The sequence below is a fragment of the Hetaerina americana genome, unplaced genomic scaffold, assembly GCF_022747635.1.
Source record: "Hetaerina americana unplaced genomic scaffold, ioHetAmer1.1.p SCAF_4, whole genome shotgun sequence".
In the NCBI taxonomy this organism is placed as follows: domain Eukaryota; kingdom Metazoa; phylum Arthropoda; class Insecta; order Odonata; family Calopterygidae; genus Hetaerina; species Hetaerina americana.
Genome location: NW_027286985.1, coordinates 66574156 through 66600416, shown reverse-complemented (window position 1 = coordinate 66600416; position 26261 = coordinate 66574156). Strand labels below are relative to the sequence as shown.

The 26261-nt window shown below is 37.3% G+C and overlaps 2 protein-coding genes across 6 annotated transcripts in view; one reads left to right on the top strand and one right to left on the bottom strand.

The window, feature by feature from the left end:
* Nucleotides 1-13147, top strand: part of Sur (Sulfonylurea receptor) — a 100007-nt gene extending 86860 nt beyond the window's left edge. For all 5 annotated transcript variants that reach the window (XM_071590768.1, XM_071590765.1, XM_071590766.1 and 2 more), the window contains 10 exons: nt 299-579; nt 1513-1737; nt 2163-2320; nt 5139-5334; nt 6963-7251; nt 7885-8003; nt 8950-9137; nt 10442-10545; nt 10830-11026; nt 12783-13147. In XM_071590768.1, the coding sequence (XP_071446869.1) occupies nt 299-579; nt 1513-1737; nt 2163-2320; nt 5139-5334; nt 6963-7251; nt 7885-8003; nt 8950-9137; nt 10442-10545; nt 10830-11026; nt 12783-12935 (1910 nt within the window). In that variant the 3' untranslated portion in view covers nt 12936-13147. The remainder of the gene's footprint in view (nt 1-298; nt 580-1512; nt 1738-2162; nt 2321-5138; nt 5335-6962; nt 7252-7884; nt 8004-8949; nt 9138-10441; nt 10546-10829; nt 11027-12782) is intronic.
* Nucleotides 13148-20776: 7629 nt separating this feature from the next.
* On the bottom strand, nt 20777-23455 carry LOC139692474 (uncharacterized). Its single transcript, XM_071590690.1, has 2 exons — nt 21264-23455; nt 20777-20886 (listed from the first exon to the last, which is right to left on the bottom strand). Exon 1 carries the CDS (start codon nt 23409-23411, stop codon nt 21273-21275), a length of 2139 nt encoding a protein of 712 aa, XP_071446791.1. The 5' UTR covers nt 23412-23455; the 3' UTR covers nt 20777-20886; nt 21264-21272.
* Nucleotides 23456-26261: the final 2806 nt, after the last annotated feature.

Here is a 26261-nt window from a genome sequence, read left to right as displayed (position 1 = left end):
ACTTTTACTTTAATGCTAAAACTTCAGCTGAGTTGTGAAAGCCATAAAGCATTTGGCCAAGAATTTATATTTTGAAAGTTACTTACAACCCCAAAATGGCAACATTTGAGTAGGATGACATTGTGAGTTTTGTAAAAAAAAGTTATTTGAACTACCCTACTTAAAATATTAATTATCGAAATCTTGATCTACCTACCTACCTGATTGCAATTACCATGGTAAAGTCAACCATGCTGACATTTCAATTAGGAAAGGCATCAGAGGTTTCTCAATTGCTTATCCTAAATTGTGTCTCCAGTGGATATAGATGATGAAGACTTAGGCAGTGGAGTAGCAGCAGGGGCAGAAGAAAGGGAATATGGAAAAATCCCACACAGAACATATTTCCGCTACCTCTGTGCATGTGGGCCTTTGGTTGGAGTCACCTATTTAGCATCCACACTAGCTTGGCAAGCCTTACGTGTTCATACTGATTTTTGGCTGTCAGCATGGGCAGATGCTGGAGCTGAAAAACCAGAATTCAATTCATCAGCTGCTGTGAGACTACCAAGGGCTGTGAGTGATGGCCAAAGAAGAGAAGTGAGTAAAATTAATATATGCTTATATTTACACATCGAAAAATACTTCTCTGTACTCTAAAGAAAATATCATTCTTTTCCCCGATAAAAAATACACATAGGGTTCAGTATTTATTATTAATTACTGATGAAATCACAATGAGATGTGTAGAAAGTGTTTTCATACATGCAATTTTCTTTTTATCTTGAAGTTGAGAGACAAAATAAGGTGATTTTTTCTAAGTTAAAAATTCCACAAAGTAGTCAATTATTACCCAGTAAAAATTATAATTTATGTCCATAAATGGAATGCTATTATATTGTCACTAAGTCATTGTAATTGACTTACATACCTCTCAACAATACTTTTATTTAACTGGCCATTCATTATTAAATGCAAATTTATTGTTTCATTGCGACTGTAAATTATGGGGCCATTTTTCACTAGCTTTCTGATGATATATTAATAATTGAGCCAATGACTTGAGGAAATACTTGCCAATAAAAAATTCTCTGGATAAATCCATACTAATAAATCAAAGTTTTGATCTTATTCATACACATACATACATGCCCCTCATTTTATTCCCTTTAGGGACAGGCTAAGAAAGAAAGACTAATTTTAGAGCATATCTGGGGACTTTTACACCTTTTTACTAGATCAAGCTATTTTAATCCTATGCAAGATTTTCATCCCTTTTACTTTGAATCCAACCCAAAGATAGTAATGTATTCATAATGTGTCCAGTCATTAGCACTTATGTTTTTACAAGCCTACAATATAAAGCTGTTAAATAGAGCTACCAAAAAATATATCTGGTCCAACCAATTTTGAATGTCCATAGTTTTAAGTTGGAATGCATGTGAGTAATGCCACCATGCATTATACGTAATCATCAAATGAAGCAATGCTGGATGAGCATATTATCTTAATATTCTACTGGTTTCTTCACAGATGATGAACTATTTGTCAGTGTACGCCATGCTGTCATTGAGTTCTATATTGCTATCACTTGCATCCAATGGAGTCGGTCAATGGGGAGGATCAAGAGCACGCAGATATCTTCATGAAAAGATGCTTTCCAGTGTTCTTGTGCGACTGCCGTACAATTTTTTTGAAGCTACTCCCCTAGGCCGCATCATTAATAGGTTTTCTACAGACACAGCAGTTATTGATAAAGTAAGAAACTGACTTGTAAATGCTTACTCACAACAATCCCATATAAATTAAATAAAATTTCTAAATTTGATAAAAGAGCTAGATTGTAAACTGCCCTGCAAAAAGGACACATGTTTTTGTCCATTTCAGTTAATCAAGCTTCAGCAATTATTATTAATCAAGATTAGCCAATTCGGTTAACATGGCCACCTACTAGCCCCAAGGTCACAGGTTTCAGTCCTACTTTGTCCCAGGTAGCCACTAGAAAGATGAATTTAAACTTGCAAAGGTCATAAAGTGCCAAAATGATTTTCTACATTCCAATTCTAACAGTATAGACTTGATAAATCATAACTGTGCAAGCAAATCTCAGCATGGTATTGTACGCCAAAGTAAAACAGATTTTATACCTATTTTTAAATAAAATGTTTCCATTATTCCCACAGAAAATAGCCACATCTATTCAGAGACTACTACAGTTCCTGCTCCTTTGCCTATCAGCAATTGTTGTGAATTCAGTGGTTACATCTTGGTTTCTCTTAGCTGCAGTTCCAATATGTGTAACTTATTATGCTGTGCAAAAGTTCTTCCGATGCTCTTCAAGGTATTGTACAGAATATTTAAAAATAAATATGATTATATGCATAAGAATATGATTATATAAATGCATATGTATATACACTGACAATATTTTTCATAATTAAGATGAATGGGATTTTTAAGGTCATACTGACTGTATAATGATATCAGATGTGTTCTTTGACACTATCTAAAATGTTACTCAAAGTCATTTTGACAATAGAAGTACCTGTTATTTCACAAGGGATGATTTATGGGACTCAAAATACCAAAACTGTCTATAAGTTGTTAGTATTAGGTGCATTCAAGTTTTATGTCCTCTAATATTTTCCTAAAAAATCTCACCAGAAAGTTGAAATTTCTGCTACTTGACAACATAATCTCCCAGTACACGTTCATATTTTTTACACCACTAATTCCACGAGCTCATGGGTGCTGAGAGAAATTTTGTAGAGTCCCTTTAACCAACTGAAAAATTGTTGATGCAAGAGTGGTATGCCCAGAAAATGTGCAGCCATGAGGTTCCTTTATTTTTGGAAAAAGCCAAATATCACTAGCGGCAAGATCAGAAGAGTAAAGAGAGCATGAGACACCACTTTAAAGTTTTTGTTCACAATAAACTCCTGGGTTTGAGATCACTGAATGAAGAAGTTTTGTCTAAATGAAAAATCATAAAGGTAGCCTTTTCCGATCCTCTTGCAACAACTTTTTACTCAAAATATATTCATAGGGTGCAGCTTTCACAGCAGTATCCTTTGGAAAACAATGAGTGAGGATTATGTCTTTGCTCTCTTAAAACATGGCCACCATCATTTTCTTGACACTGATGTCATACAAGGCCACTTGAGCTCACCCTCAGACAATGACTGGTCCTCTTTGAACTGTTTCACCTGAATGTACATTATTTGCATAAATTACACCATCATAGCATTATTATTATGAGTAACCTACCGGTAAAGGTAGGCTTTGAATGGACAGCCACCAAAGAAATATCTTGTTTCTCTTAACAAAACACAACCCAACATCCTACTCTACAATAGGCCCCTCTACATCTCTGTGTCATTCCTTCCTCCGGTGCAAAATTCGTATCTTATTCTTGCCCCTTCCTCATTTGCCTAAAATTCTCCCCTCTATCACAGCCTTCAACATATCACTGCTGATCAGTATGCCCTTCATCGATTTTTCCAGTCTCCTTATGATTTCTCCCCAGAATCCCCTCTCCTCCTCCACCATACTCAGCACTTCCTCTTTTGTTTTCCTTTCAGTTCATTTTACCTTCTCCACACATTTCAAAAGACTCCAATTTACTATCTATCCTCTGGCTTCAATTACCATGTTTCCTCTCTGGACATAACTATGCTCCATATCAAAGTTTTTACGAGTCTTTTCTTAATATCCTTACTCAACATCCCTCTCATCAACTCCCTTCTCCTTGTGAAAGCCTCTTTGCCTAATGCAATTCTTCTCCTTACGTCCCTACTACTTTGACCGTGTTGGTCCAAAACACTTCCGAGACACAAACTTTTCCACCTGCTCTGGTTTTTGCCCTCCTATTTTAATGTTTGGCTCAGCCTTTTCTCTCTAGAAAATCAGCGTAACCTTTCTTTCATTAATATTGATCTCATCCCTTATCTGTCGCATTGGATTTCTAATAAACTTAGTAATTTTTGCAGCCCCTTGGCTTACTGACAAACTAGAGCTTCGTGGACAACCTAATGGACAACCCTGCCTCTCCCACAGTAAGGCATGGCACACGGCCCATTGGGCCAAGTCTCGTAGTTGCCAGGACTGATTTTCTCTACACTGTCCATCATAAAAGTCTTGGGCATGATAAATGAGGTGGTTTCCCATTGCCTTTCTCAATAATGTTTTTAAAATGATACCATCACTCAATGGCTGCCTCACTGGGGTCAGACACCTTTGCAGCCACCTCACTGGGGAACAGACACTGTGTGAACTAATTTACATCTGGGGTGGATTACTTCAACCTATCTGGCATAGGTGACCCTACCAGGAGCAATTATTATTGCTTCCATCAGCACAGCTCTAGGCATCATCGGAATTCACAAGCCCTCCCACCATGTCAAGGTTGTAGTCCATGGGAGGGACATCATAACATATCTTACTTAATTAGCAATTAACTTTCACAGTTGATAAACTACAAAAATGGAGAAAACATGATTGTACTTTGTTCTAGTACACTAAATGATGTTCAAGATCCAAGTTTTTCTAGAATTTCCTTTGTGTTAGTCTATATTGTTTGGACAAGTTTGCCAGCATTGCAGTCTGCATCTGCAAATCAATATGCATTTCTAACCTGAAGACACTGACTGCAACACTGTTGCCTCAACATATGGGCAGACACAGAGGTATTCCCGGAAGACTTGGATCTTCCATAGCATTGCACTTCAGAAGCCTAATTACATGAAATGATGCTATTTTAAGTACTGAAAACACCTCTTGGTTATTGCACTGTATGTTGCAGCTATCTGTCTTGTATTCACCAAGAGTCCTTGCATTTTTCAAGCTCACAAAAATATCTCTCTATAATTTCAGTCCTGAAAAAAAATTGGGGGATCTAAAAACTTAAAAACCTAGTATGCTTTCACATGGTATGTTTCACATTCATAATGACCTGAAAGTTCGTTTTGGCAACATACAACCATATGCATATATGCATACAACCATATGCATCAATAACATCTATTCAAACTCAAGACAAGTTGCCTGAAGTGAAAATTTTACATTTTTTTATTGTAACCCATCATCTATGTTTAATTTAGAATACTTTTCAATTTAATTAAGTTAGTTGGCGATTTTGGATTATTATTTGCCTTTTTAAGGGAGTTGCAGAGGCTGGACAGCATTACCCGCTCTCCAATATTTTCTCACTTCTCGGAAACACTGGGAGGTCTCACAACAATCAGAGCATTTGGACATCAGGGACGGTTTTCTACTGAATTGGCAGCACGAATTGACTGTCACACTAATGCATTCCTAATAGTAAACACTGCAAACCGCTGGCTCGGGATTGCTTTGGTTAGTAAACTCTATTTCCTGTTTATAGAATATGGATAAGGCCAAAGAATAGAGAAATAACATGATTTATGATTTTTAAATACCATTTGTTGTGGCATTAGTCACTGCTAGCTTTTTAACCCAAGAATGTATGCTAAATGTATACCTGTCATTTAAACCATAACCCAACTTTCTGACCCAGCATATGTAATGTCATAAAATATGATGACTGGTTTGGTCACTGAGAATTTTCAAGACAATATCTGCTGATTTATGTCATAAAAGATGGATCACTGAAATCAAAGAATTCATATTTATAGAACTTAAGCATCAATTTCCTAAATTTTAGTGTTTTCATTTTTGCATGCTGGATTATTTAATATCTTTTAGAATTTCAAAAGGTCACTAATGCAAAGAAATATGCAGTAATTAGTTCTCTGGTTATGAGTTGCACTTTATTAACAGTCAGTATCAAATAAATAAAACATCTTAGATCTTAGCTTTAAGCGGACTACATATGAATTCATGTAGTTGCTCCCAAACAATTCTTACCAATAGAAATACTCTCAGAATTTATGCATCTGCAAATGAACTTGGAAAATGGATAATTGAAGAGTAGTGCAAAGACAATATGTGTAGAGAAATGATAATTCAGCAAAAAGGGTTGCAAAATTGGCGAAGCAACAATTGTTATCACCCTTCTTACATACTTATTTTTTGTAAATTTTTCAAAACATAAATTTCGTGTGTTGCAAATTTTGATATGTGAGCATAATCAGAATTTGAATACATTAAAATTACAGCTATAAATTCATGGAATATTTATTATATTCATACAGTATGACTCTACTCTGGAGGAAAATTAAAAATATTCATTTGCAAGACCAAAACAGGCATTTAATCCTTAAATAAGAAAAAATGGTATTGATAAGCCTTTTTTATTGCTCATTCCTAAGAAGAATTTAAGCTGAGGAAACAAGGTATATTTTAACGTCAACATGAATTGGCTGTTAAAATATAAACATTGGTTAATTTACTTAGATGTTAAAATCATATGAGAATGATGTAATGAGTACTTTATCATGAGTATATGTAGTGCCTTGAAACTATCAAAGTAAGTATATACTTTATAAAATGGAAGTGAGAAGTTTAGATTTCTAATGTGCTTAAAAATAATTATTTATGCTAATTAAGTAAAACAAAATTCATTGAAAAGAATTGCAAGATAGTGTACAGATGTAAAAATGCTAATTTATTCACTGGCTACGACTGATTTATTGATTTAATAAACTTTTATGCCACATTTGTTCTATAATTTTCCCATGTTATCAATTGTATATCACTAGATGGAATTACATTTTTCACATGGAATCACATAATGGGATTATCTAAACATTGATTAAGAATTATGTGTATGTAGCCATTTCACTACTGTTGCTTCAACAAAATAATGATTAAACCATTTCCAGTATTTATGTGACAATTACTTTCCTAGTAGAAGATACTTTTTAAGAAAATTCATCTGCCCATACAGAAGGTAAAACTCTTGAACGTTACCCATCAAATTTAACTTTTGCCATGAAATGAAATCTGATCACATATATCTTACTTGAACAACGAAAAATTCTAAATTTTACACCATTCAACAGGATTATTTAGGGGGAGCAATAGTGTTTGTGTCTGCTGTAGCCGCTCTCATCACAGCACAGCTACTTCCTAATACGGTAACACCCTCTTTAGTGGGTTTAGCCATCAATTATACGCTTTTACTTCCAATTTACCTACATTGGGTAGTAAAATTCTTGTCAGACATGGAAGCATATATGGGGGCTGTTGAGAGAATAGAGCAGTATGTAAGGTTACCATCTGAAGATGAGGAAGAGGAATGCACAAAATCAAGAGAGAATCCACAACCAAATATTTTGCCACTGACAGAAGGTAAGGAAGGCCTTTCTTAGCCAAGACTTTGAAGCATTCTACTGCTGGCATTTTAAAATCAAAATGCTTAGATAATTATTTAAATAAACTGCACAAATTTAAAATATTTCAAGGGAGGGTACACTTAGCGGCAAATAAAAAACAAATTTCGACTGTCCATTATAATTTAAAGAGATACATATCAATGAATAGAAAACAACAAAACTCAGGATTTTGTATTAACTGGCAATGGAAAAAAACTACTAAGTTGTTAACCTTGGCTCTAGTAATTCATTTATCAGTTGTACACATGATATATGACTTACTTTGCTGACGTTCTGTATCATTTTCTGTAATTTCATCATGTTTATTTGGATGCCACATGCTTCTACGATGATAGCATAAACACTGATTGGCTGCTTGCCGATCTTATGATATCCTCAATTTCAGCTGAGAGAGTTAATATTGGTATGGGGTCAATCTGCAAGCCTAATTTTGTTTTATCTAGAGGTACATGCTATGATTTTAAAAATGTCTTGATGTTCCAATATTATTTCAGCTAATGAATTATGACACAGTGATACAAAAAAGTATAATGTTAAAATGCCTATGTAACTGTAAAAAAATATTTATATATGGCTTGTTATATTACAGTTCCAAATAATTGGCCATGCAATGGAGATATTATATTTGAAGGAGTTACTCTCACATATGACAAAACAAGAGATCCTGTGATAAGAAATCTAAATGTGCATATTAAAACAGGGCAAAAGGTAAGAGATAAGTTTCAGGATTTAGTTCTGATGAAAATTCAGAAAACTAAAAACATTAGCACTTTCTCTCATTACTGTAGCTGGATAGGATTTCATATATTTCAACTGGATTTGAATAATAATAATATAGTGTTTTGTCCAGCAGACGTAGTGTACAGTATTGATAATACATGACAGGTGTATAGGAAACATCAACAGAATTTAGATCATATTATTCCCAAATAGAAATACAAATACAGTTAAGACAGGAAAATAATATACACCTTAGTTTTACAAATATTTATTTGCACTATAATAACACTCCTCAACCATGTATGCAAATAGATTCTTCTTGGATAGTGTAGTTCTTGTCTCATTGTTTTTAATGGTTAGGCAGATTGCTGAACAATTCTGTGCACACTGATGGTGGTCCTTTAGCTAAAATAGACAGGTTTGATGTTTTCACATGCATATCTTTACATGTTCTGGTATTGTGACAATGATAACTGTTATTCAATATATAAGTCACTCATATTTTTCTTACCATAAGTCAGTGCATGCTCATTTTAGTTTTGCTTTTAATAACATATAGGCATATCTTGTGAAACTCACGTAAAACTAAATACAAAAGTAACTTAACATTTCTGCATTACCTTTCTATACATTATACAGGTTTTCCCACTCTGTAACATCTTTTAATTGATTCTGCATCACTTTCTGAAGTAGATGCACAGCGCAGAAAAAAAGGAAACACATAAAGAATTTATACTAAATAAATAATGAAATCTTACTATTTAAACATTAAGTAGTGCCACAGTTAATCTTAAAATTACACACTTTAAGAAATAATTCACGACATCAATTGAAGGTGTTATTGCATTGCAAAAATTTGATTAAGTTCAAGAATTGAACTCAATCATCACAAGTAACCCATGCAATTTATTCTGTCTTGAAATTCCTTTAATAGGTTGGCATATGCGGTCGAACAGGGAGTGGCAAATCCTCAATTGTCATGTCTCTCTTCCGCATGGTGACTATTTCTGAAGGACGCATACTCATTGATGGCATTGATATACAAACAGTACCCAAACGATTCCTCAGATCAAGATTATCCATTATACCACAGGATGTCATTATGTTTAGTGGGACAATAAGGTGAGTAAACTTCACAAGATGTGTCTTATCTACATTTTCTCCAAAATATCTTTGTGTCCAGTACTAGGCTACAATTATCTGCTTAAACCTTTGGCTGTCATAGGTGGATATACTTTTGAACATTTTTTCTAAGGGATAATTTATATGAACAATTATTGCACTTAATGCATAACAAATATGTACTACAAAATTTAATAAGTGCAAAAAATTAAAGTTTATGAGTTAATATGAATTATGACTAGAAAAATCAAAACAACGGAAAAAAATATTCATAAAAATGTAGGTTTTTCCAAAAAAATCCTTTGGCTAATGGTAAAATATTTTCAATCGTTTCACTTTAAGCATGTGACTTATATAAGTATAATTTTTTCATACCTTAGAATTTTCACTAGAAAGAATTTGAAGGAACAACTGTAACAAATAGGAAGTCTATCAAATATTCTAGTTGAATTAAGGGTTAGTACAACCTCCAATTCTTGAAGGAACATCACCAGGTCATAAATCAGAGTCGGGATCAGGAATTCAAAATGAAACTGTATTAAACTTACTAATGATTTAAAATCTTCTATTGAATGCTTAGAAAACCAACAGTGGTTGTCAGGGGAATATTCAGAAGTATTTATGTAATTTCTCTTTTGCTCTATTGAAAATTTCTCTCACATTACCAATCACCACTGCCTCGAATGAATGGCCTGGATAGGTTTTTATCTGAAGGGAAGGGACCTAATTCTGGTCAACAACTTACTGGTAAAGTATAGATTGGGCAACTATGAGATGTGGGTGGGGAGAAGAATGGAGAAAATACAATAGATGACAAGGAAAACAAACAATGACGTTCTAGGCATTACCGGGGAAGAGAGAAGGTTGTTGAGAAAAATTAAAAGAAGTCACGATGGTTGGATGCAAAAGATACTGAAAGGCAATTGAATGCAGAAGACGGAATCAAGGATGGTAGTGAATATTCATAGCTAAAGAATGAGTGATTGTAATATGTATCATGGGGTTTAAGAATTTTGTGTCATTTTTAGGTCTTCTGAGTAAGTAAGTCCCCGAGTCCATCAAAAACCTTCATTAAGATGGTAGACTACCGCTAATAATAACATTGGCTGAGATATCTTCATTAATATGCATTATCATAGGTTATCATCACGTATTTTCTGAAGATCTGATTAATAATTTAATGTGCCTTAATAATATTCCTTGCACAAACTTCTAAAATTCCCACTGGTAGTAGGATATTAGCATAGGTGGTACATATTTGATAACTTATACATAATAATAATAGATCCATTTTTACATTCCAGGGAAAATCTTGATCCTCACGGAAAATTCACAGATGAAGAAATTTGGAGAAGTTTAGAATTGGCACAACTTAAAGATGCAGTTAGCTCACAACCAGGAGGAATTGGTAATTAATATCAATTTATTCATATCTGATGACACCTAATGGGATAATATGCTATGAAAACAACTTCCCATGCATTTTATCTTAAACAAGAAAAATATCAATGTACCTATTTCATGAAAATACACTGTTGCGATGACAAAATGATCAACTGGGGTAATCAATAAAGGAATAAAATTAGTGAAGTTAATGCATAATAGCAGGGAAAGGCATTCCCTGCTGAATCTTAACAATTAGTATTCATATATTCTTGTCTTTACACATATATTCTTGTCATTTTTTTTTAGATGGAGAGGTTAAGGAAGGAGGGGAAAACTGGAGTGGTGGCCAGAGACAGCTCTTCTGTCTGGCCCGAGCCATTCTTCATGGTGCTTCTTGCCTTTTCATGGATGAGGCAACTTCTTCGGTTGATGCCACAACAGAGGCAGCTTTACAGGAAACGGCCACAAAAGCATTTTCAGGTCGCACCGTTGTGACTATCGCTGTAAGAAAAATTAATTATCAATCTTTTGATCATATAAGATCATACATAAAAAACCAAAATCTGTTGCCCAAAAAGCAACGTGTTTATGTTCATACTTGCCTTCCCAAAATTACAAAACCCATGCCTCACATGGAAAATATAAGAATTTTTGAAAAGCAATGTAGTTTTAAAAATAACAAATTATGTTTGCAGGTAGATTACAATGGAAAATTTCCATGATAAATGGCATACATAAAATCTCACAATACTTTCACAAATTTATTTTATGCCAATAGGGAGGCAAATCCTGAGATTCCCAATTCTACTTAGTCAATACATCCTTCAACCTTGTTTAATCAAACCTTGTTTATCAATCAAAACTGGCTGATGACACATTTTCAATCGAAAGACTTACATATTCTGAGTCTTACACGGAAGGCATGCGATTGAATTTTGAGCCCTTTTATCAAGGAGTCATCTTCATCAATGATACAATATTGATAAGGAAACAGTTTCGGGCATACACTGTACGTCAGTGGAACTTGGTAGTTAAATCTTCCACCGGGGAATGTTTTAAGAACAAAAAATTAAAAAAAACACAGCAGCTTTAATAATATGAGTCTTTCATTCCCATGCTCCATAATTAGGTATCATAATAGTAGAAATGTCAGTTTTTTGGTCTTTCAAATTTGATAGGTGAACTACCTAATATTTTAAACGAGTGAATGGTTTTTATTTTGCAATTTTTGTAGGGAAAAAATAATTGTAAGAAATTATTTTTCCACGTAAATAGGCAAATTGACCATTAATAGAATATTTACATAGGTAAAGAGGCATGTCCAAAGAGAGGGGAGTGCAAGACAAGACCTTAAGTAAATATGTTTAGAAATTAGAAGAAAACTTTACATGGATTGTAGTTTTGTATGGAAGTGAAATATGATTATTAAAGCAAGAATACAAGCATACATTGGAAGCTTTTGATACATGGTGGTGATGCATAATGGTAAAAATTAAATGGATAGATAGGAAAACAAAGGAGTGAGTGGTAAGGGAAGGGAAGAATGAAGGTGGTTGGGAAAGATTTGAATAAGATATAACAGGTGGGTGCAGGAAACATTGAGAAGAAATAAGATGCTAAAATATATGAGAGGAAAGGTTGGGTAATCATGGCAAAGGGATGAAAATACATGATATTTTGAAGATAAGAGAAATTACATGCAACTTAGAAAGTGGTTTGATAAAATTGGGGAATTAAGGCATTTAATGACATCTCAAAAGACTCTTAGGAATGCAACACTCCCCAGGTACTTAAAAAAACTAATTTGACTAGTGGACTACAGTTGATTATTGACATATTGATAAAATATTAAAACTAATGAATATAAGGGTTGAATGTTGACTTAAACTGATAATTACTGGCCGGAGTATCTGCACCATTAATAACTAAATTTACAAACACACAATACAACTAAAGTAATTAACACAAGTAGATGATGTTCTTTAAGGATGGTGTACCTAATCCTAAATGAAAAACCTTAATACCACACAAGCTAAATAATGTGTGCTACAGTTGACATTAAGAAAGCTCCAAATTATTCAAAAGTATTCCCGAAAAAGATGCTGATAACCCACCTTTTCTTTTGATATCAGGCCCTAAAACTGATAATTATATCAAGATTATTAGCTGATGACTTGCTCATGATGTTTACGTATAATGGCCATCATAGAAAATCTAAATGGAAATAACTAGTAATGGAAACACTAATTTTCTTTTCAGCATCGTATCACCACAATTCTACACTGTGATCGCATACTGGTACTGGATGGGGGAAGAGTGGCTGAGGATGGTGCTCCTCATGAGTTACTAAGTAACCAATCTGGGATGTTTTCTTCAATGTTAAAAGCCTCAGAATCTGGAGCTTTTTCATGAATTGCCTGGAATTTAAGTCAAACAATCAAAAATATTATAAATGTTGCCCATGTCAGAGATTGGACTTTGTAAAATGAATACACCCTCAGTTGAAACTGAGCTACTTTGTAAAAAGTTGATTATATTTATTTCAAAATAAATTAATAATAATCTCAAAGTAAAGGTGACCTGGTATCATGAAAAATTCAGCCAATAAGATTAGAAATTCCAAATTAAAAATTATTCCATCAAATAAATTCAAATAAACTCATCTTGAAATGACAGCTTCCTGCTCAATTAATCCGTATTCCTGATAACGAATTATTTTAAAATACAAATTACCAGTCTTTGAGAATCAAATTAGGCTATCGAATCGCCTTTGTTAATGAAGGTAAGTAGGTGTCACTACAAAGAATGAAAATGTGGAACCTTTTTTTCTGTCCCAGTAAAGTAAGGTAAGTAGGCACCTACGGTTGTGTGACCTGGAACATTGAACATTAGGTGTTTACCGCTAGCTTAGGCCAAGTTAACGTAGGTAATGTCAAGTGCACAAGAAAAATTCTCACCCCCACATTTTTCTTTTCTCAGTCACTGAAAATACAACAATGAGAATCAAGGAATTTAAAAATATTCCGATACCTCTTTCATGGGCTGGTAACTGAGTTCGACAATTAAAAATTGCATATAACTCATTGAGTATTTTCATTTCTGATAATATAAAGACTAGGACTGCAAGTTGAAACTGAGAAACCTACTTACGCCAGGATCCAAAGGAAAAGTTCTCTCTAAACATTCAAATCTTTCAATTTCTAATGCTGCATGCGCGTATTTTAAATGTAGTTTTATTTTTTAAAAATAGAGGTCATTTCATTTTAGTCCTGGCATATTGGCGGTTTAATTTTGAACAACGAATGATATCGTTATTAAAAAATCCACCTACTGATGGTGAAAAGTTAAGAGGGGTATGGTCTCAAGGGATCCGTTTTCTCTTATATAAATCTTTCTACTGGCTTGGAGACTGAAAAATCGAATAACAGGACGAACTACTCGATTGGCTTGAGAATTCCAAAATCACAATTCAGGTTGGTCTTAACAAAGTTTGTTTCATTAATTTACTAAGACTTTTGTAATTTGCGTAAAGTCACCAACATTGTGTGGGATACCCATTATTATACATGTTATAGATGTTCATGGATATATAACTGCTTAGGCTACGTGTTTAACATGGTACTACTAATGCTGTATTAGTAGTTCCATGTAGTTTTCGTGTAAGTAGGTACATGCGGTTACTATGCAATAACCTACAAGGCCGTTGTGGCCGAAAATTTTAAAAGGGAAAGATGCATGGGCACCATGTTAAATTGATCTTTATTTGACAATTCTACATTAGACCTTAGTAATCGCTTCGTAATATTACCTATGCGTGTGATATTTTCGTCAAAGAAAGTGGTAGTCGACAGCTGCCGATAATGAATTGCTTGTAATGAAAAAATACTGGAAATACCTTAAGTAACCGCAGTACTAATAGGAACTACCAGCACTATTACATGTATTTGTGGCAGGAAAAATATCCTGATAAACGAGTGAAAACTATCCCACCACCTTATTTTATTGTAATAGGTTACGATTACAGTATGAATTCTCAACTTATAGATAACTAGCGGATATAGTGTTCCTTTGTTCTTTACCATGGCAATACTCTATGTAATTATGAAGAACTCTATCGGTTAGTCATAATAGCCATGACGAATATGCATTTCATTTAGCATTGGTGAGTGTCCACTTGTAGATGAGGTAAATGTATATAATTCATCATGTTAAAGCCTATTTCACTTACAATAATCTTCTAATCCCGCAAACAATAGAGCCTTACAATTGAGTCAGAGGCTTTATGTTTCAGTTTATATTTAACAATGCTGACCGAAATTTTTTGACACATTGAAGTTGGTTTGACCCAGGTTTAAGGTTTTCCTGATAAAGATATTCAATGTTGTGGCAACAAACATTTTTAAAATTTCTTTCTATTTGGTGCGACATTTATTTTTAGATCCTGTGATAAGATGCAAAGATCATGACTTCTGGATCCTCACAGTAAATCTTTGCTTGAGCAGTCTCTTACAGAAACTAAAGTGCCTCATTACGTGATATTGAATCAACTAAAACAATGGGACAGTCAGATTCCAGGTAAGTTTGCTCACTGTGGTGAGGTTTGAGAATTAGATAGCCATTATTTAATTTCACCCAGAGTGTCAGGGTTAAGGGGTTTTTTCCGGGCTCGCAGTTGAACACCTATTTGTCAGGGCCATGACAGGATGCGAATCGACAAGTGCAGTACATAGGTCGTCATACGTTGGGATTCTGTCGGTTGTTCGGCTTGCTTACAGATAATGATAATTTAAACGCTCTTTTTGCCAATGTTCGTAGTAATAGTAGCGCGCGGGCTAATTTGAAGTAGGTTTCTACGCGGTGATAATCATACTTTGAGCTGCAACATTTTTTATAAGAACCTGAGAATGATGATATATATATATATATATATATATATATATATATATATATTATTTGATAATCTACCGGTTAAGTTAGGTTTTGGATTGATACAAACACCAAATAAATATTTTGTCTCTCCTAACAAAACACTACCCAAAATCCCATGCTGCAACAACTCCCTCTTTCATTTTTGATTACTTCCTCCTTCCCTTCATCCCGCCAAACATCCCTATCCCATTTCTGCCCTTTTCTCGATTGTCTAACATTCTTCGATTCTGCCTATTCTTCGATTACAATCTTCAACATCCCACTGCCGATCATTATGCTTTTCATCCATTTTTCCTGCCCCCTTAGGATTACTCCATAGTATCCCTTCTCCCCATCCACCATGCCTAGCATTTCCTCATTTGTTTCCCTTTCGGTCCATTTCACCTCCATCCTGTGAAATTCACACATCAGGATAGGGGGGCAGTTCCTTTCCCTGTGGTTTCCCAGAACGATCTGGTACCCGAAAAATCACATAGCTTGGGTGGAGATGCAGGTGCCCAGGGAGGCTTGCCCGAGAATCGAACCCGAGCCCTCAGGTCTGGCCCAACTCTCAAACCCTGGACTTCCGCGACCCACAGATATGGAAATAGATATAAGGGAAAGGGATCGGAATGCCTATGAACGACGAACCCCAAGAGAGGTGGAGAAGGCGGAATCGAGCAGATCAGAAAAGCAAAAATATCTCTTGACCGGTATTGAACCACGGATCTTTCGAAGTGCCGGACCAATGCTCTAACCACTTGAGCTATCGAGGAAACATAAGTTGCGTGCTCTCGATGTATGGCCCATGCGGCTCGTCTCCCTCTTCTGGATATGCGTGCCACGAAACTTACTGTTCCTATCCTTTGTGGCATTGTACGATTGCTTTACCTACTAACCTTTCCTCTTGTGTCGCCCATTTATCATTTAGTGAGTGACACAGCTTCCTAATGCCATCTCCTGGCCAAAAGAATCGGAACACTTGGTTGCATGAATCACCCGAAGATTTCAGCGTAAATTACGTTTCCTCGATAGCTCAAGTGGTTAGAGCATTGGTCCGGCACTTCGAAAGATCCGTGGTTCAATACCGGTCAAGAGATATTTTTGCTTTTCTGATCTGCTCGATTCCGCCTTCTCCACCTCTCTTGGGGTTCGTCGTTCATAGGCATTCCGATTTTGTGGCAGGAAAAATATCCTGATAAACGAGTGAAAACTATCCCACCACCTTATTTTATTGTAATAGGTTACGATTACAGTATGAATTCTCAACTTATAGATAACTAGCGGATATAGTGTTCCTTTGTTCTTTACCATGGCAATACTCTATGTAATTATACTTTTGATGTCGGGTTTTATCCTTGTTAGGCTCACGGGGAAGGTTCAGTGCTCATTATAATCGTAAACAAATGGGAGCTTCGTGGAATTCAAAAATTTTTCGTGGCGGTTTTAGCTCTTTTGGCCATCGTTTTCTCTGTAGCCATCATTTCTTCTAGCGTTCCATTGCCTAAAACAAAGGGTGATCAACTCACTTGTGCCCAACCAGTGGTTATTGTCGTCTTCATGGATCCTAAAATATAGGTCATTACGCTTCCTTCAGCCGTTAGCTCAAGGGTGTAACGGCGACGCAAAACTGGATGAATGAAAAACGTAAGTAAACCATTCCAGTCATTTTCCGTGGCTGAGTGAAGCGAGCAGACAAAAAACGTCATATCAGGCATCCAACTTTTTTATATTTCACTTATTTTTGGCCTAGGTACGTTAGGTTTGATGGGAATTCAGATTTTAAGTTGAATTTTTTTCGTACCAAGTTATGTTATATTAGGCAGATGAGGAATCGGATGATTTGAGCAAACTGAAGTGGCATGTGCAGATGGTGGAAATGAATTTTTGGCATCATCTTGGACAAACCTTTTGTCGTATTCGGTGTTATCTTTTCCAATCTTTGCCGAAGCCTTTTGGTAAATTTTCCATGTTTCTTGCTGATGTTGACATGTACAGTGGTTTTTTCTCGTCTGGCATTTCCGGTAGATTTATCTCTGATCTGATATCTTAGTTTCACGTGCCGATACTCCAATACAGAATATCTGGTACTGCGGGTGCCAACTGGATTCTACGCGTAATACTTATTTTTGTACTCGATTTCCTTTATACGCTCGGCGTGGGAGCTCAGTGGGTAAAGCGTTGAACTCCCATGCATGATACATTTTGACACTTCCAACCTGATAATTTTCGCAATGAACTGGGTGATTTTTTTCAATTTAACAGTATTTTATGGAATAATATTTTACAAATACAAAATTATATCATACTATTTTATACCTAAATAAACGCCCTTCCTCTCCGTGATAATTCAGTTATTTTATTCTGGTGGAGGGTAATTTTTTCGTTAGTGCCCAAACAATTTTATTGAAGTTCATATCGAGTCTTACGAGAGGGTATACAAATCGCAAATAAAACGGCAAACTGGTTTTGGCTCATATTATTTTCCCGGAAGAGTTCCACGTCGTACTCTCGGTGAACTCTCTATGAGTAGATTTGTGTTATGATAGTTTCATTTTGAGATTTCAAGTATTGCTAGTATGATAAGAAATTGATGTTATAAATGTGCACATGTGAGTGAGAGGCGATAGATGAATTGAGTGGAAAGCTCGGTCCAATTGCTCTTGTTGACCCGTGGTGATAATTTTAAAAATGCATGGGCATATACAAATTGAGTGCCTATATTGTTAGAATTGAATGTACAATATTCTCATGGTTTTGATTTCTCACTAATATGCAGGTGTTTAAGTACAAAAATTTATGCTTTGATAATGCCGTTAATGTGATACATGAAATAGATAAAAAAATAAATGTTTCTGAACATCAGTTTATTTTTATTTTATTTTTTTATTCGTTTTAACAGATTGATATAACAAATTCAAATATATTTTGTACAATCGTATATTTTCAAATGAAACAAACGCGGAGAAATCGATGAAATATGGAGTTAGCGTTGAACCTTCACAATTTCTGGACTCATGAAAACAAAACAAGTCGAGTATTCATTCTGGGTCTGAATTAACTGATGATGTCTGAAAATAAAATGGTCCACAATAATTAATATGCAAAGTTTTACGAATATTCATATCTGCCAGTAATTGACCACATATCATATTGAGCATCGAGCCACTTATACTTGAAGTAAAACAATTGGCAGCATTTAGATTTCAGAACAGTTCCAGCCCTAATGGTGGAGTGCACATTTGTAAGAATTAGAATTACTTTTCAAAGTAGCGATTAAAATTTCATAGTGGTAAAAATAAATTAAGCTAAAGAGTTGTTCGTGTAAACAAAGCGATACTTTTTTCGCAAAATTAAATCTTGAATTTATTCAGACAATTAATTAGTTTGAACGACTTTCAACGTGGAAGTCTTACTTCTTAAATGACTTACTTCTGTCTCTCAGAAACGGCGTCTGGGTGTAATCTGAGGATATGCCCGGTTCGGATGATTCCTGTAATGTGCATGCATCGGTCGATAAAAAATTCTGTCCGAAGCTCTGCTAAGAGCGCACCTCCTGTTTTTTAATCTGCTGCCAGGAAAGTCCCTCCACGGTTCCATGGAACCTTGCCCAAACACTCCAAGAAGCCAGATTAGCACAATGTAGAATATCGTCGTTGGCTTCATTGTACGATGCACCAAACGTCTTCTCTTCAACCTTGCAAGACACTGGAAGACCCAACGCGTTACACTCATTATAGTACTGGGGTTGTTTGCAATGAAATTTCCCCGAACAACATAAGTATTCATTCTTCCTAGGACTCGAAAGCGGATATTAGTAGTTTCGAAACCGTATTTGTATCTTACTGGTCATTCTTAAGCTATAGTTTACTGCTGAGTCGACGCATTGGCGATGGAATTTTTCATTGCTATGTGACCCAAATTGCTAGGATTTGTTCGTTCAACAGTTTTAAACAGGTGGTGAGAGCATTTCCTTCTGTAAAGACTAAGGTGGGGAATATGAACTGACTGCGTGCACATAAGCTGAGTCACGCTTATTACCATTGGTTTATTGTTCAAAATAATTTTAATTTATTACGTATAGTGACTTCAAACATTTATAAATAAACTATATATATATATGTGTGTGCAGACGGCAGTACATCCTTAATACCTCACGCCATTTAAAAATCGCTGCCAATCCAAAATATTAATATTTTTTTACAAATTCCACATTTTGAAATTGATGAATGCCTACCTACCATTGAGTAGTTAACATGATTAATAATCATGTATAAAGGGAATAGTTATGCAATTAACAATTAAGGCAATTGATTGGGGGATTATTTCTAATTATTTTACTCGCCGAGTCTTATTGGAAATGATTCAATTACGTGTAGTTGTCTTTCAGGGAGGAAAGAAAACAAATGTAGGATGTGCGTTACTTGTGTGCAATACAAATCTGTGTCACAAATGTCGGTTTTTTGGTTGATTCAAAATTGTCGTAATATTTTGTTGCAGTCTTATTTATGCTATTTACTAAAAACATGCATTTTTACCAATGAGTTTAATTGTTAATGATGATTAATTTTATCACATAAACTTAAATCTTTGCATCCGATTGTGATCGTCGGTACTTTTGGTCATAGGAAATGAGATAAAGAAATTGGCGACAATATAAACACAGGTGGGGAGTGGGATGAGCATGAGAGAGAAAAAGGAGTGAGTGAGGAAGAAAGTTTAAGGTAAAAAAAAGTGGTCGTAAAATCCGTACCTATGTTGTTTTCACTTTTGTACAACAGCACCATAGAACACGTAACGGCAAGATTATGTTATCTTCAGTAGGCTAGCAATTCGTCTCGAAAACCAGGCCATGACTCTGGAATGGGGAGCAGCGTAAATGATGGTACGTGCATATAGAAGGGAAAACAGGGGAAAGGAGAGGACAGTAGATTGAAAGTCGGGACAAGAAATTACGATTAAGTTAACTGTCCAGTGGTAATTGTAAGAGGTGGAAATGGCGGGGCCAAAGATTAATTATAATATTTTAAAAATTTCATTTCAAAACTTTATTAAACAGTTGATGATTTTCGAATGAAGGTATGTCCTCTGAGGTCTTAAAAGTAATCGGGGGATTTTTAGAAGGTACTGGAGTGCGGGAGATATAGATGGTTGCTGTCACCATCAAAATTAACGTTTTCCTTCAATTTCAAAAACCCCAAGTGAATAGAACAAATAAAGATGAGCGTGGATCATAGAATCTATCAGGAAGTGAGGAAATTAATGCTGAATAGGGAAGAATTGAGGCCTGCTATAAACTAATCTTGGGATAAATGAAAAAGTATTTCTTGAATGACATATTTTAATTTATTTTTACATTTTTGTGAGTTGTACAGGTGAGCACATCGGTGATAACAGAAATGGAATGAGATGATTTCAGCTATTTCTTGTTCGATGTTTAATGTCGAGCATCTGCCTAAAGAAGAGAACAAATATGTTTAAATCACCATGATTATAAAATTATGAAATATCATAAATTACAACCTTTAAGTGGATCATAATAATCTTTTAATCGCTTGACGAGCAGTCAAGCCATTTTTTTATCAAACAGTTATTGAATCAGTGCATTCGATTGAGGTTATTACAAAAATCAAAGTTCTTAAATATCGTCTGATTCTATTCTGATGATACTTGCATGTTATTTCTGAGCAAAAAAAATGATTAATTCCATTACTTATTCAGTCCATTATATTTCATGCGTGTAAATTCCTTTCCTCAAGATAAGAGATGATCAGTATCAAATAGTCAAAGAAAGAGAGAAAAAAGATTTGAAATAAATTTATGCAGGTTTACCTTACTCATTCAGTATCCGCCATAGGTTTGTTTTTCAGTCTTCGGGCAGGGAATCACTGGTACAGGTGGGACGGGGGGCAGTGCTGGTAAAACAGCTACGTAAGGCTGATGACCTTTAGAGTACGACTTCTCGTAGAAGTGGCCTTTGGTTGCAATGAGAGTGTCCTTGTACTTAACGGGTACTGAATCATACACAGGGGCATATCCTCCTCCGCCTCCCATGTAGCCCCCCTCTTTTCCGTAGTAACCGCCTCCATACGAGGGTTTCCCGTATGCTGCTGCCCCTCCATATGACTTAGAACCGTAGCCTCCAGCGGAAGCTCCATATCCACCGCCGTAGGACGAACCCCCTCCGTAACCTCCTCCGTAACTTCCTCCCATAGACTTGCCGTAGGACATTCCCTCATAGCCATGTGGTTTTTCATAACCTGACATCATCGCGTATCCATGAGCCATGGGCTTACCATAAGCAGGAGCGGGAGCATATGAGGCACCATAAGAAGGTTTTCCGTAGCCACCCTCATAACCACCTTTAGCGGCTCCGTATGCCATTCCACCACCATATCCTCCCTTCTCGCCGTACCCTCCCTTCTCGCCGTAACCTCCCTTCTCGCCGTAGCCCCCCATCTCGCCGTAACCTCCCTTCTCGACGTAACCTCCCTTCTCTCCGTAACCCCCCTTCTCGCCGTAGCCTCCCTTCTCGCCGTAGCCTCCCTTCTCGCCGTAACCTCCCTTCTCGCCGTAACCTCCCTTCTCGCCGTAACCTCCCTTCTCGCCGTAACCTCCCTTCTCGCCGTAACCTCCCTTCTCGCCGTAACCTCCCTTCTCGCCGTAACCCCCCTTCTCGCCGTAGCCTCCCTTCTCGCCGTAACCTCCCTTCTCGCCGTAACCTCCCTTCTCGCCGTAACCCCCCTTCTCTCCGTACCCTTTGGACATGCCGTAACCTCCGTGCTCACCGCCGTAGCCGCCTTTGCCGTAGCTGCCGTGCTCTGCGTAACCACCTTTCTCGCCGTATCCCTTGGCCATTCCGTAGCCTCCGTAGCCACCCTTTGCGTATCCTCCATGCTCTCCGTAACCGCCTTTCTCGCCGTAACCCTTGGCCATGCCGTAACCTCCGTAGCCGCCTTTTCCGTAGCCTCCATGCTCTCCGTAGCCCTTGGCCATGCCGTAGCTGCTATGCTCTCCATAACCGCCTTTCTCGCCGTATCCCTTGGCCATGCCGTAGCCGCTATGCTCTCCATAACCGCCTTTCTCGCCGTAACCCTTGGCCATTCCGTAACCTCCGTAGCCTCCATGCTCTCCGTAACCCTTGGCCATGCCGTAGCTGCTATGCTCTCCATAACCGCCTTTCTCGCCGTAACCCTTGACCATGCCGTAGCCGCCATGCTCCCCATAACCGCCTTTCTCGCCATAACCGCCTTTCTCGCCATAACCCTTGGCCATGCCGTAGCCTCCGTAGCCACCTTTGCCGTAGCTTCCATGCTCTCCGTAACCGCCTTTTCCGCCGTATCCTTTCGCCATTCCGTATCCTCCATGCTCCCCGTAGCCACCTTTTTCGCCGTATGCTTTCGCCATGCCATATCCTCCATGCTCTCCGTAGCCGCCGTATCCCTTCGCCATGCCGTAGCCGCCATGTTCTCCGCCGTATCCTCCCTTACCGCCTCCATAACCTCCCTTGCCGTAGGAACCACCCATATCGTACCCTTTGCCGTAGGAGGCGCCTCCTTTGCCATATCCACCGTAGTCTCCACCCTTGCCTCCCATGTCATAGCCGCTGCCGCCATAGGATTGCACGGGGACGAAGTGGTAAGTTGTTGTGGCGTACTTATCGTCATCATACTTTCCGGCGGGGGCTGCGTGGTAAAGAGTGCCATAGCTGCCGGCTCCCGACTTCCCTCCGTAGGAACTGCGAGCCCCGCTGAACATCTCCGCGTCTTCAGCGGCTCCTTCCGCCGCAGCGGCCCGCATGACGGCACTATCCTGGGCGAACTTGCGAACCCTGGTCTCACCATCGGTCTCAGAAGTTTCGATATCCTTCTCGGGCTCTTTGGTCTCCTTCAACTTCGTTTCCTCAGCCGCCAAGGCATCTTGGAAAGAGAGAGAGATGAGAAGGAAGCAGATGGTAGACAACGAAAGCCACTTTGCCATTTTGATTAGATGTTCTCGTCACCGGTGAGCCCGAACTGCTCGGGAGCTTGTCCAAAGTGAAGGCTAAGGACATGGCTTCGGAGAAGTCGATTTATATGATCATTCATGGGGTAGGTGGGTGGTGGTGTGGGTGGAATTGTTGGAGTGTCGAAAATGTCAAAGAAAGTCGCGGATTGGAGGTGGGAGTTGGAGGAAGGAGAGGGGTTGGCGATGGGTGAAATGCGGAGAGAATGCGACAGCAGCGCGACTGCTGCCCGGGAAGCATGCTGACGTAGGAGCGATCAAAGGTGGGAAATGGATGGGGGTATGAGATGCATAGCTGAGGAATGGAAATTTTTCAGGAAGCGCGGAGAATTAATTTTTTTTCCATAGCTTTCGAGACTGTTGCATTGTTATAATAGTTTAAAAGGTTATTCATTGAGTGCTTTACCATATCCCGCCCGCGAGAATTTTTGCTAGCGGCGTACTTTTCCTCAAGAGGTCGCCAACCCGGAATGTGCTGCCGGTATGCAGTCTATTCGACAGTCTCTCACCAGTACCTTAACCATTGGTGCAGGCATTCTAACGCCGGATCTGCCTAGATAGGGTGGAAATAAAGTCATTGGCGGCAAACGTTATAAGTTGCGAATGATTATTGCGTAATATATTTTTAAGATGGAAATATATCTATTACGAATTATCTTTATTCATTTCATAGAGGAAAAATCAAATATAAATATTTAAATATTCCATATAATAGAGATTTTTTTCCACATGATACAGATTTCCATATAAATAGTTAAAATTTATCATATAATAAAGATTTTTTCCGAAGATGGCGAAAAGTTTACCTGCAAATTAATTGTCTATTATGATCTATGAATTACCTCACATTTTTGCATCTTGCCTAGAATGTTGTTCGTTTTGCATTTTGTTCGCATTGGTCATAAAAAGTATTAATTTCTTGTCTGAGGAATGAGCTTAAACATTTTCCAAATATTATAAATTTCAGTTGCGAACTGAACTATGGCAAATGCTTAGATTTTTCATACCAAGGTAATACGAGGGTCATCCGGAAAGTAGTACCCGTTCGTGCCGCATGAAGTGCTGACGACGCGAGTAGCCGCTGGACGAGGTCAGATAGCTTCAGTGGCTTGTCTGCCTTCTCTGAGCCAAGTTGCGTGACGCTAGCATTACCTGTGTTGTTTCTGTGATTGTTTACAATGTTTAAAAAAATTGAGAACGCCGCCAGTTGTGAAGTGAGGGCAGTGATTAAATTCCTCAATGCAAGAAACGTTCGCCCATGTGATATTCATCGCCAATTAAAGGAGGTGTATGGAGACAATGTAATGGACGAGTCGTCTGTTCGGCGGTGGTGTCGCAACTTCAACATGGGGAGGGGGAACACACACGACGATGAGCGTTCGGGGAGACCGTCTGTCATTACAGACCAACTGGTGAGCTCAGTTGACGAATTCGTGAGGAACGATCGGCGCGTCACAATTGATGACATCTGTGAGCATTTTCCCAATGTTTCTCGAACAATTGTTCATGAAATTGTTAAACACCATCTGCATTATGCAAAAATTTGTGCAAGATGGGTCCCTCGCAAGCTTACAGATGAGCACAAAACCAAGCGTATGGCTGCAGCACTGACGTTTTTGGGACGTTATTCTGATGAAGGAGACTCTTTCTTGACTCGCATAATTACTGGTGACGAAACATGGGTTTGTTATGCATCACCTGAGAGTAAACGACAGTCAATGGAGTGGCATCATGCTCATTCACCAAACAAACCAAAAAAATTCAAGACAGTTCTGTCCACCAGGAAACCCATGGCAACCATTTTCTGGGATCGACAAGGTGTATTGCTTATTGATTTTATGGCCCGTGGAGACACTATTAATGCCAATGCGTATTGTGAAACATTAAAGAAATTACGGCGGGCAATACAAAATCGGCGGCGAGGTCTATTGTCTACTGGTGTCATTCTCGTTCATGACAATGCCAGGCCTCATGCAGCTGGGATAACACAAAAACTTTTGCAGCAATTCAAATGGGAAACTTTCGACCATCCACCGTATAGCCCGGACTTGGCCCCTTCAGATTTTCATCTCTTTACAAAGCTTAAAGACTTTTTGGCAGGAAAAAGATTTGACAGCGATGAAGAACTTAAAGAAGGAGTGACCCTGTATCTCAATGAGCTGGCGGCGAAGGACTATGCAGCAGGAATACAGAAACTTGTCACACGTTATGACAAATGCCTTAATTTGCTTGGAGATTATGTTGAGAAGTAGTTTAAAGTATCCTCTTTCAAATAACATTTTTTATGTTTGTTAATATTTACTTTTGTGTCTTTATTTCACGAACGGGTACTACTTTCCGGATGACCCTCGTATATTTAAGATTTTTGAGGCACAAATATGGAGGGTCACTGATCAATAGATGATTTGCGCAGCATAGGGAAATAGATTTTGAAAATTTACCTGCAATAAGCTCAGGCAATCGAAGACTACCACATTTTTTGTGATTTTCTTTTTTTCTGAAACCTAATTTTATCATATTAGAAAATATGTGTGCTTTATTTAAAAATATATATGCACACATAAAAATGTATGTGTATATATATATATATATATATATATATATATATATATATATATATATATATATATATATATATATATATATATATATATATATATATATATATATATATACGTATACAGCAAAGTTAAATCGTTATCGGGAAGTAAGAAAGGAAGAGCTATGCTAACAGTTAGAGATAAGGCGGGTAAGGTAATAGTTGACGCAGGAAAGATCCAAGAGAGATGGAAGGAATATGTAGAAGACCTGTATAGTAAAGAGCTT